Source organism: Manis javanica, chromosome 11 (genome assembly GCF_040802235.1).
Source record: "Manis javanica isolate MJ-LG chromosome 11, MJ_LKY, whole genome shotgun sequence".
NCBI lineage: Eukaryota > Metazoa > Chordata > Mammalia > Pholidota > Manidae > Manis > Manis javanica.
The window spans coordinates 116,369,735-116,381,839 of record NC_133166.1 but is presented as its reverse complement, the minus strand read 5'-3'; the positions used below and the strand labels follow the sequence as shown (position 1 = coordinate 116,381,839).

The 12,105-nt window shown below is 48.1% G+C and overlaps 1 protein-coding gene across 4 annotated transcripts in view; it reads left to right on the top strand.

Annotated features, from left to right (window-relative positions):
• The window catches only part of SPDYC (speedy/RINGO cell cycle regulator family member C), a 43,156-nt gene extending 32,983 nt beyond the window's left edge, over positions 1 to 10,173 (top strand). The window contains exons 3-9 of one of the 4 annotated variants that reach the window (XM_073217548.1): positions 5,485 to 5,656; positions 5,903 to 5,961; positions 6,217 to 6,302; positions 6,404 to 6,575; positions 6,666 to 6,996; positions 8,659 to 8,739; positions 8,829 to 10,173. In XM_073217548.1, the coding sequence (XP_073073649.1) occupies positions 5,485 to 5,656; positions 5,903 to 5,961; positions 6,217 to 6,302; positions 6,404 to 6,575; positions 6,666 to 6,986 (810 nt within the window). In that variant the 3' untranslated portion in view covers positions 6,987 to 6,996; positions 8,659 to 8,739; positions 8,829 to 10,173. Of the gene's footprint in view, positions 1 to 930; positions 1,018 to 4,746; positions 4,927 to 5,484; positions 5,657 to 5,902; positions 5,962 to 6,216; positions 6,303 to 6,403; positions 6,576 to 6,665; positions 8,740 to 8,828 lie in introns of those variants that run through there. The other 3 variants (XM_073217549.1, XM_073217551.1, XM_073217550.1) reach the window with 3 other exon arrangements.
• Positions 10,174 to 12,105: the final 1,932 nt, after the last annotated feature.

Sequence of the window (12,105 nt, the reverse complement as noted above, 5' to 3'; positions counted from 1 at the left end):
TAATTGCACACCACCAAAGACATGCCCTGTGAAAGACAACGTTAAGAGCATGAAAAGATGAACTATAGTTTGGGAGAAAATATTTGCAAATTGTGTATCTGATGAAGGCTTGTATCTAGAGTATATAAAGAAAGCCCTAAACTAAATAGTAAGAAAAGAGACAACAGACTTGGAACAGACACGTCATCATGGAGGAGATGCATAGATGGAAAACGTATGAACATCCTGAGGCTGCCATATAACAAAGCGCCACAAACTGGGGGGCTTAAAACAACAGACAGCTTCTCTCTCAGAGTTCTGGAGGCCGGAAGTCCAAAATCAAGCTGTTAGTGGGGCCATGCTCTCTTGCTTTGCTTCTGGAGAGGGCCTGCAATCCTTGACTTGCGGCTACAACACTCGTATCTCTGCTTCCATCATCACACGGCTGTCTTCCCCCTGCATGTCTATGTCTTCACCTGGAGTTCTCTCTATATGTGTCTGTCTCTGTGTCTCCTCCTAAGGACACTAGTCATATTGAATTGAGACTCACCCTGAGTATGATCATGTCTTAACTTGATTACATCTGCAAAGACCTTATTTCCAGATAACATAACATTTACAGGTAAGTGGGCAGGTGCGGGGGTGGGGGAGGAGAATGACTTCAACATAGCTTTTGGGGAAATAATTCAACCCACAACAGAAGATAAGCACATGAAAAGATGTTCAATATCATTAGCCATTAGGAAAATTAAAGCCACTCTGACTAGTACAATGACTAATCAAGAAAACTGACAATACTGTAATAGCCGCTCTGGAAAAGTTTGGCAGTCTCTTCTAAAGTTAAACATGCATTTACCACATGCCTCCTCCTAGGTCTTTATCCTAGAGAAGTAAGAACTTGTGTCTAGGTAAAAACCTGCACACAAACGTTCATAGCAGCTCTATTTGCAGGAGCCCGTACTGGAAACAAGACATCCCATGCCAGGGAGCGCTCCTCGGTAATAAAAACACTTGGTAAAGAAGAGGAATGAACTATTGGTACGTGCAACAACCTGGATGGATCTCAAGGGCATCATGCTGAGTAAAAAAGCCAGTTTCAGGTCACATACTGTACAAATCCACTCATATAATAGTGTTAACTTGGCAAAATTAATAGCGATGGAGAAGAGATGAATGGCTCCAGAGGCATGGGTGGGAGGAGGGTATGATGCTGAAGGGATACCCTGAGGGCCTTCCTTCAAGTGCTGGTGTACCTTGGTTGAGGTGGTGGACACACAGATCTGTGCATAGGATGACATTTACATAACTAGGCACCAACAAAAATTTTTTTAAGTGAGTGCTTGTATCACCTGATGTCATCTGAAGAAGGTCTGTAGCTTGGGTGCACCAGTGTCAGCTTCTGGTTCTAACTGTACTATGGTCTGTAAGATGTTACCTTTGGGGTAGACTGGGTGAAGGGGACACAGCAACTTTCCATGCATGTTTAGCAACATCTGTGTGAGCTTCAGGGCTTTCAAAATAAAAAGTAAAAAAAATTCTCCCCAGTGTGCAGCGTCAGATGCTCAAGGCTGTCACTGAGGGGAAAGGGCCCGAGCCCACCCATGTTAGGTGATTAGCCCACTCCCAGGTTTCTTTTTGTACCACCTGGTGGAGACGGGGCAGGGGGGTAGGGAGAGAGGTTGTAAACATAGCTGGTCTGGGGGATTCATTCAGTTTTCCTGAACACCTCTGTGTGTCAGGCTCTGTCCAGAAACAGCACAGGACCAGACTGCCATGCCTGCAGCTTTGCTCCGGTATGGGGCCTGGGCGAGGTAGCTGGCTTGGAACACGGCTCTCCTCTTGCTAGCTGTGTGGCTGGTGGTAAGTTACTTAAACCTCTTGGAAACAACCCAAACTCTGTGTTCTAGTCATTGTTGTTTTCATTTGTAAAATGAGGCCACTAATAGAACCTACTTCATGGGGCTATGAGGAACACGGAAGTCATTCGATTGTAGCTCCTCCAGTGACATGATCAGGGGGCTTGCTGTGAGGCCACTGGGTTCTGGACTTTCCTTCCTGGAGGAAGCTGGCAAATACATGAGGGGACCCCCGACATCCCCCCCCACCTACACAGCAGGGTTGGCTGATGGAGCCCAGGTAGTCAGGGAAGGCTTTGCTGGCCTCAGGGAGGCTGGAAGCTGGCCACGGGAAGGCCATGAGCCCCAAGAGACTAGAGACAGAGAAAACAAGATCCGAGCAAAGGAAAGGCTCAGACCAGACTGAAAGATCAGGCGACCCAGAGACCAAGACATCCAGAGACCCAGACTCCAGGGAGACCCAGGGACCCAGAGAAACTGAGGGCCACAGAGAGACAGAGACACAGAAAAGGAGGGGCAACCTAGGAGTGAACACCCACACTAGCAGCAGGGTCAAAGCCCAAGTCGGGAAGCAAAGCAGGGATGGGTGCTACATGTCCAGCCGCTGTGCCTGAGAGAGCCTGCAGCTGGGGTCTGGGAGCCCGGCTCCAAACCTCACCCTGTGCCCATCACCCACCTGTCAGCCCACATTTCCTTCATCTTTCATTCAAATATCAGGAAGCTGGGCCCCTGAACCTGTTTCCCATCTGAAAAATGGTGCTGAGAACAATAAAACCCACTTCACTAAGCCAAACACATTGTGATCTGAGCCCACTTCTGTTGTCACCAGAACAGAAGTGCTTCAACTTCTTTCTGGGCCTCCATTTTTATTAATACATATTTTAAAAGTCTTCTGTCACTACCCCTTACTCATTAGGATGGCTACTGTCAATGAACCAGATAATAATAAGTGTTGACAAGAACGTGGAGGCATTAGAATCCTTTTGCTGTTTATGGGAATGTGAAATGATGCAATTGCTGTGGACAACAATTTGATGTTTACTCAAAAAATTAAAGATAGAATTCCCTTATGGTCCAGCAATTCACTTCTAGGTATATACCCCAAATAATTGAAAGTGGGATCTTAAGATATTTGGACACACATGTTCATAGCAGCATTACTCAAAATAGTCAAGAAATGGAAACAACCTAAGTGTCCATCAATGGCTAAATGAATAAGCAAAATGTGGTACACACACAGAATGGAATATTATGCAGCCTTAAAAAGGAAGGAAATTCTGACACATTCCACAGCATGGATGAGCCTTGAGGACATTAAGTTACATAAGCCAGTCACAAAAAGACAAATACTGCATGATTCCACTCATATGAGATACCTTGGTAGTCAAATTTATAGAGACAGAAAGTAGAATGGGGTTGCCAGGGGCTGGGGGAGGGGAGGATGGGGAATAAGTGTTTAATGGGGACAGAGCTCCAGTTTTTTTATTACTTTCTAATTTTTTGGGATCATTAATCTACAATTACATGAAGAACATTGTTTACTAGGCTCCCCCCTTCACCAAGTCCCCCCCACAAACCCCATTACAGTCACTGTCCATCAGCGTAGTAAGATGCTGTAGAATCACTCACTACTTGTCTTCTCTGTGTTGCACAGCCCTCCCCGTGCCCCCCCCATTACACATGCTAATCCTAAAGCCCCCTTTCTTTTTTCCCGCCCTTATCCATCCCTTCCCACCCATCCTCCTCAGTCCAGAGCTCCAGTTTTGCAAGATGAAGAGCTCTGGAGATGGTTGGTGGGGATAGGTGTACAACAATGTGAATGTACTTAAAACCACTGAACCTAAAAATGGTTAAGGTAGTAAATTTTATGTTATGTATGATAGGGAAATATTTACAAGGACAGCAATTTAGTCCAGGTGGGTCCCGGCTCCCTTCTCTTCTCTAGTTACCAAAGACAGCAGAAATTCCCGTTTTTTCCCCCTCCCCTTCACTCCCCACTCTGCTAGGCACTACTCCCTAACCTCACTCCCTAAACTCACTCCCCCTTGCTTGCTCGCTTGCTGTGCACGTAGGAATGTTGCAGATACAGAAGCAGAAAGATATATATTGCTCCCCTTGGGAGATTACACCCTTCTGAGCCCGCCAGTGTAAAATAAACCTCAACACTCCATGACCTCCAAGTGCCGCTTGGTTCTTCTGTCAGTGATCCAGTCCAGGTTTTTCCAGTATTTTCTGTAATATATTTATTTTACAACAACAACAACAAAAACTGGGAAAAGTAACTTGCCAAATGTGCAAAGTAATGCAGGTGCTGACTTCATAGGACTGTAGAGAGAGTAAACGTGCAGATGAAAAAGCTTGCGGTCTGCTGGTTTGGAGGGTTCGGTGGTCCTGGGGAAAGGCCGCCTCTCCCACCGAAGAGCCACTGGCCAGGGTCCCCCACCCCTAAAGCATCTTGGGAGGGGGATGTGGCCTCTGGGAATTCTCATGCCGAGACAATCTCATCGCCGGATCCAGGTTTTGGGATGCCTGGATCTGAAACATAGACACATCCTGCCCCGAAACGCACAATCAGCGAATTATCACTTACCTATCAGCCACTCGCCAAAGCCCAGGCTTCATTTCCCCGCCCTGTACCTTGACTCCATATTTATAAAAAAAGCGCGGAGGGCATCCTTGGCCGGCGTGCCTTCAGCCCTCCGGTCAGGGGAGAAGCTTTTACTCTGCGGAGCTCCAGCTGGGAGGCGAGGGGTGGAGACTGGGTTCACGCCCCGCAGTGGTGGACGGTGATGACCCGGAGCCCCGCCTCCTGCCCCAGGAAGGGGCCTGATTGGTGGGGGGCCGTGGGGTGGGGCGGCATTGGGCTATATAAATGCTCTCGCAGGGGTCGAGAGTTATGCTGCGGGTGATCCCTGAGCTGAGGTAAAGTCGGTTGGGGCAGGATGCTGCGCTGCTTGTCGGAGCCTAGATGGAGGGTCCCAGGCTGGCCACGGTGGTGGCGGCAACTTCTCCTGAGCCTCTTAGTTGGCTTCTCTCTCTCCCTAGCTTGAAGTGTTTGAGGTGGCCCCATCTCAACTTTCTTTAAATCCAGGTATTTGTCTAATAGCATTCCCTTATCTGGGCCTCAGTTTCACCCCCGGGAGGTACGGAGTTGGTGTCCTTTCAAGTCTGCCACTTTGGTGCAGGGTGAGGGGTTGGTTGTGAGTTGGGGGTCAAGAGGAGCAGCAAACCCCTTAGCTCTAAGGGGCAGACAGGCACCACCTTTAACCAGCCTTGAGACTTTCAGCTTCGGTTTCTGCTTTTGCAAAATGGGTCTTCTGTTACACCTAGCTACCTACCGGGATGACAGGCGACCATGCTCTTAGAGCATTTAGCAAAGCTCCAGGCACTTAGGAGGCCCTGAGCGGTGTCTGCTGCTGCTGCTGCTGTTCTTGCTCTTGGGCTCCAGGCGGGATGGGGTAGCTGCAGCCCCGGGGAGCTCTGCTGCAGTTCTGGCCTTCCCACCCAACACAGGTCCCAGCTTCCTCTGTTCAGAGCCCCCCGGGTCCCCATGGCCTCTGAAGGTTCTCTGTCCCGCCAGCCTCACCAACCCCCTTGACTTGTGGGGGCAAGGGGGTAGATGCTAAGTTTGTCGCTGCTTTCTCTACAGGTCACCCTGCCCCACCCCACCCCTTATGAGATGAGTGATGCCCCAGACCCTGTCATGGTCCCTGTGGCTGCCGCCCAGGTGAAGCTGGGAGGCTGGAGCCGTCAAGGTGGGGGTGGCGGGTCTCTGCATTCCTGCCAGTACCAGGAGCTCCAGGTCTTCCTCAGCCTGCTAGGTGAGTCACCGTGGAGCTGGCCTGGTGGGGGAGGCTGTGAGGACCATGTGTGGAGCAGATGCGAGAGGTGGGATCTCAACCTGCCCTGCAGGCTCTGTCCCTTCCCTTCTCAGGTGACTCCACTTTGGCAGGCTGAGGGGTGGGTCATGTCAGAAAGTGGGTTCAGGGAAGGCTCAGGCTTTGGAGCTTCTGATGCTACTCTTTTCTTGGGAGTTAGTGTAACCCCAGTTTCTCCTCTACCCCCAGAGCACAGTTTGCTCCAGGAATTCCTCTCCAAAGATCCCTGTTTTCAGATTTCAGATAAGGTGAGGGGGCACAGTGAGGGTGGAGGTGGGGGGTCACCTGGGGCAGGTTGCATTAACGGGGCATGAGTGCTGCTAATTCACTGGATGCCCTGGTCTGGTGGAGAGAGCACCTCCCTTTTAAACCCTTGTCTTTGCAGGCTGCTTCTCACCACTGCACCCCAGTTTTTCGAACCCCACCAGAATTTTCTTGGGTGCAAATGGGCCTGGCCCCACCCACCCTGCCTAACTAACCTCCCCGCCCTGTCATGTCTGCAGTATCTCCTGGCCATGGTGCTGGTCTACTTCCGGCGCGCCAACCTGAAGCTCAGCGAGTACACCCGCAGCAATTTATTTTTGGCACTGTGAGTGGCCAGTGCGGGTGGTGGAGACAGTTGCTCAGCTATAGGATGGGGCAGGGCAGATGCTCATGGCGTCTGTCTCCTGCCTTCCTACCTCTGTCCAGGTACCTTGCAAATGATATGGAGGAGGACCTGGAGGACCCCAAATGTGTGATTTTCCCATGGGCCCTGGGCAAAGATTGGCGTCATCAGGTGGTGGACTTCCTGCATCAGAGGGACAAACTGTGGGCACGGATGGGCTTCCGGGCTGTGGTGAGCCGCCAGTGCTGTGAGGAGGTAAGGCCCTGCCCACTGGCCAGCATCCTGGGGTGGGGGAAAGAGGCTGGACCTCTCACCCCCATTTACCATCCACTTTACTCATGTCAGGTCATGGCCAAGGAGCCATCCCACTGGGCTTGGACTCGGGAACGGCGCCCCCACCATGGAGGGGCTCAGAGGAGCTGCCCAAAGGCCCTGGTCCCCCTACCCTGGGGCCCCGGCCTTTGTTCCCTCTGTGCCTTGCCCTCTCCCCATAGCCACTGCTGCCACCATCCCCACCCCCTGACTGTCCTATCTAAGTGCCCTCCCCCAAACACTGAGGGGCAGCACCTTCCCTCCCAAGCTTGTCTCTCAGTGGCTGAGGACCCCTGGGGTGGGGACTTCCTCATCATCCTGTCCCCAGAGCTGCAGCTGGAGCCAGGCACCTAAACCTTACACAGTGAGTTGGGGACAGGAGCTTGGGAGGCAGGTGTGGGGCCCAACAGAATGGGAAGGAGGGGCCCGGGGCCTGGGGTCCAGCAGGCTTGGGCACAAGTCCCAGCTCTGCCACCTCCTAGCCATGTGTGCTTGCAGGTCTCTGGGTCTCTCTGACCTTCCTCCCCCAGTCTTCCCAAAGCCTTGGCCACACCCGAGGCTCTGACACCTTAGGGTGAAGAGCACCTGCCCGCTTGCCTGCTGACCCAAAGCTCTCCCTGCTGCGGCTCCCCCCAGCCACCCCCCGCTGGCCTCCACGTCTCACTGGCTTCAGGATGGCATGGCTGCCCATGGCCCCTGCACCCTCCTCCCAACCTGTACCTTGTACCCACTCTGACCCCGACCCTTTCTAATAAACCGTGTCTACAGGATAGCAACTGCGCTTAGGCCCTGACCTGGCTCCTTGACCCAGGGTGAGGGTAGGGAGGGAGTTGTGGAGAGGGGGTCTGCCAGGTGTAGGTACCAGTGGAGACCCTGTGCACAGGCTCTGTAATATCTCTTCCCTTTCCCATCAGTGGTCAGTTGTTCTAAGCCTCAGTTTCCCCTCTATAACATCACCTATGGCTGATGAGGTCTACACAGCACAGTTGGGATGGAATGAGATGAAGTATATGCAGCCCTTAGAAGAGGACCTGGAACCTATTGGACAAAAAAGCTCAATGGAAAACAGCCTTATAATCAGTCTAGACGTGCCTGCAGGACCAGGTCTCTTTAGGAATAAGATTTTCTCCTTGCCTTGGGCTGCAATTGATATAATTTAATTTTTAGAATTCAATACCTCCCCACCCCAAAGAAAAAGTAAGTTTATTAATGAGGGAGCAGGGAAGGCTTTCCAGAGGAGGTGACATTTAATCTGGGCCTTGAACTATGTCAGGTTTGCCCATGGTGGAGTGGGGCTGGGGGTTGTGAGTAAGGATGTTCTGGGAAAGACAGTCTGGAGTAATGGTTAAGGCTCAGTCTGGAGAGCCAGACAGCTTAAGTTCAAATCCCAGGTTCCTGTGTGACCTTAGCATGTTGTTTAATCTCCATTGTCTCATCTGTACAGTGGGTATCATAGTAAAATGGCTGTTGTGGGATTTGAAAGAGTTAATCCTAGAAGGGTTTAGAACTGAGTCTCAAGAATTGAGCTCCAATGTGAACTGCTAGTAGAAGGAACTGCTGCTTGTACAAAGGCCAGAGGGCAGGGCGAGTTGGGGAGAAGATGGAGAAGTCCACAAAGGCCAGGTGGCAGGGAGCTGTGAGTGGCTCCCAAGAAACATGGTGGGAAAATGAAAGCCTGGAGACTGGGGACATTAAAAACCAAGCCAAAGACTGCAAGTAGGTAATATATTTATAGGGACTTAAAAAAAAATCAAATGTACATTACAGTGGTTCATCAGTCCCCTTCCCCTTCTACCCCCCACTTCCCTCCCCCTTGGTAACCACTAGTCACTTCTCAAGTGTCTCTGAGTCAAATGCTGTTTTTACATGGACATTCTGAATTTTGAACGAAGAGTCACATCCCAGCCACCTGGTTCCCCTCCTTGGAAGCAATGAAAGTAATGTCCTTTCAGAGAAAGAATCTGAGCATACATAACCAAATGTGCTGTAATAAAAAGTATATATCTGAATCTGTTTTTTGTCCCAGGTTCCAGACAAACCGTTGGGATTTCCTAAGTGATAGGAGGAGTGTCTTGTCATTCTTAACTAGCCCCTCTGGCCCACATCGGTATTTATGCTAATGAGTGACACAGGGTGGGGGCTGGTCACTAGCGTAATCTAAACAGTGGGACCTTACAGCTCTCCTCTACATCTTAGGGAGCACAGGGGAGCTGGACATTTGCAGAGTTTCTGGGTCGGTGAACAGAGATGTGCTGGGAGCGTGGCTGGGCGTTCTACCTCTCCCTCCCATCCGTTGCCCATGCGTCTCTTCGGTTTGGCTGCTCCTGAGCTGCAACTTGTACAATAAACTTGTAGGAGTAAGTAAAGCACTAATATCGAATTATAAAAAAAAAACAAGATAATGAACATGTCCATCACCCCAAAATGTTTCTTCAAGCCCCTTTCCCACCAGCTCCCCCACTGCCAACCCCAGGCAACCACTGATCTGCTTTCTGTCACTAATTTGGCATCCTTTTTCCAGCCTTTTCATGTAAGTGAAATTATATAGTGTGTACTCTTGTCTGGCTTCTTACACCCAGTATGATATTCTGAGATTCATCCATTGTTCCTGTTTATTGCTGAGTAGTATTCCATAGCACATATTTGTGTGTGTGTGTATGTGTACACACCACAATTTGTTGATGAACAGTTGGTTGTTTTAAGTTTTGATGATTACAATTAAAATTGCTATGAATATTCACAAGTCTTTGTGTGGACATACATTTTTATTTCTTGGATAAATGCCTCAGAGTGAAATGGCTGGTCACATGGTAGGTATATGTTTTTTTTTTTCTTATTTTTTTAAGATAGACAATTTCTTAGAGTAGTTTTAGGTTTACAGAAAAATTGCTCAGAAAGTACAGAGAGAAATACCATTTGACCTGGGAATTCCACTCCTAGAAACTTACCCTAAGAATGCAGGAGCCCAGTTTGAAAAAGACAGATGCACCCCTATGTTTATCGCAGCACTATTTACAATAGCCAAAAAATGGAAACAACCTAAGTGTCTATCAGTAGATGAATGGATAAAGAAGATGTGGTACATATACACAATGGAATATTATTCAGCCAGAAGAAAACAAATCCTACCATTTGCAACAACATGGATGGAGCTAGAGGGTATTATGCTCAGTGAAATAAGCCAGGCAGAGAAAGACAAGTACCAAATGATTTCACTCATCTGTGGAGTATAAGAACAGAGCAAAAACTGAAGGAACAAAACAGCAGCAGATTCACAGAATCCAAGAATGGACTAAGAATTACCAAAAGGAAAGGGATTGGGGAGGATGGGTGGGAAGGGAGGGATTAGGGGGAAAAAGGGGCATTATGATTAGCATGTATAATGTGGGCAGGGAGGGGACACGGGGAAGGCAGTATAACACAGAGAAGACAAGTAGTGATTCTATAGCATCTTACTACGCTGATGGACAGTGACTGTAATGGGGTATGTGGTGGGGACTTGATAATAGGGGGAGTCTAGTAACCATAATGTTGTTCATGTAATTGTACATTAATGATAGCAAAAAAAAAAAAGTATAGAGAATTCCCATACACCCTTTCTCTACCCTCACCCCCCAATTTCTCCCATTGTTAACATTTTGCAACAGTGTGGTTCACGTATTACAATTCCTGAACCAATATTGATACACTATTATTAACTCAAGTGCATTGGTCTGCATTAGGGTTCACTCTTAGCTTTGTATATTCTGTGGGTTTCCACAAATGTCCATTGTCATGTATCTACCATTACAGTGTCATACGGAGTAGTTTTAGTGCCCTAAAAATGGCCCGCGCTCCACCTCTTCATTACTCCCCTCCTCACTGATCTTTTTCATTCTCTCTCATTTTGCCTTTTCCAGAATGTCATGTAGTTGGAATTATACACATGTTGTTTTCTCATATTAGCTTCTTTTACTTAGCAGTAGGCATTTGAGGTTCTGCCATCTTTCTGTAGCTTGATAGCTCATTTCTATTTATCAATGAATATATGTTTGACTTTTTGAGAAACTGTGGAACTGTTTTCCAAAGCAGTGGTATCATTCTGAATTCCCACCAGCAGCACGAGAATTCTGGCTTTTCTGCGTCCTTGCCAGCACTTAGTGGGGTCCTTCTTTATACTGTGGAGTCCTTCTGCTTGTTTGAATTTGCATTTCCCCAGGTGGATAATGTGTTCAACACTTTTTCATGTCTTATTTGCCGACTATATATCCTCTTGGGTGAAATGTCTGTTTCAGATATTTTGTCCAATTTTACTGGATTATTTTTAAAGTTGTAGTTCTATTTACAATTTAAATACAAGTGCTTCATCACATGCAATTTTTATAATTATTTCCTCTTAGTCTGTGTCTTTTCATTCTTGTAATAGTGACTTTTGAAGAACGAATGTTTTGATGAAGTTTAATTTTTCCTTTTATTGTTTGTGCTTGTGGCACATTAAGAAATCTTTGTCAAACCCAAGATCATTAAGATTTTTTCCTATGCATTCTTCTAGAAGTTTTATAGTTTTAGGGTTTATATTTAGCCAGTCTGAGTTAAATTTTGATAAGATGTATCCTAATAGTTATCAAATCCATCCACTTCTCTCTTGTGCCTACCACATTCCTGGCTTGAACCAGAGGCCTTCCTCCTTGCTTTTTATCTGGACTCCTCCCTGCCCCCTGTTTTGCCCCCTCTAACACTCTCCTGCTGCCTCCTTCATTTGTACAAACCTGAGCAGCCTTCTAGTCAAGTAGAATAAAATATAAACTCCTATGCCCCACCCAGTCCTGCCATAACCCTTCCTTCTCTTTTTCAAGCAACCTAAGCATACTTCAGTTCCTGCACTGTGCCATGACCTGCATGTTCCAATGCTCCTGTCATCTCCCCTACCCCTGCCATAATTCATTTTGTCTGATCAATAGCTACTCTAACCCCTGAACTAGTAGGGCTTCAGTTATGCACTTCCTTAGCACCAATTCGTCCAAGTTAATTACGGGTGCAATAACTGGGTTGATGTCTGCCTCCTTCAGAGGGGGCCAATGCTGTGGGTCTTCACCATCTTATACCCAGGTGAACAGCACCCTGCACATATAGGAGGTGGTCAGTGGATAGGAGTGACAGGTTTGTGGAAGTGATTCTGGGGACTGTGGGACACAGAGGTTGAGCCAGAGTGCTTTGAGGGATGGTGCTCTTGGAGAGTGTCTCTCCAGAGCATCTTTTCTCTCCCCGGCCCCTGCTCCCTTCATCTAGTCACAAGGAACACTTGCAGTTTCTCTCACTGACATGTATTTCTCCAGCCTCTAGACCTTTGCACATGCTCTTCTTTTCTGCTAGAAACAGCCTCTCCAGAATGTTATTGCTTAGTTAACTTGTCCATCAGGACTCAACTTCCTTAATCCTCAAAACTGTAGGGGGAAGGAGGGGGTTTCCCCAAGTAGGGGCTGGTCTTAGTCAT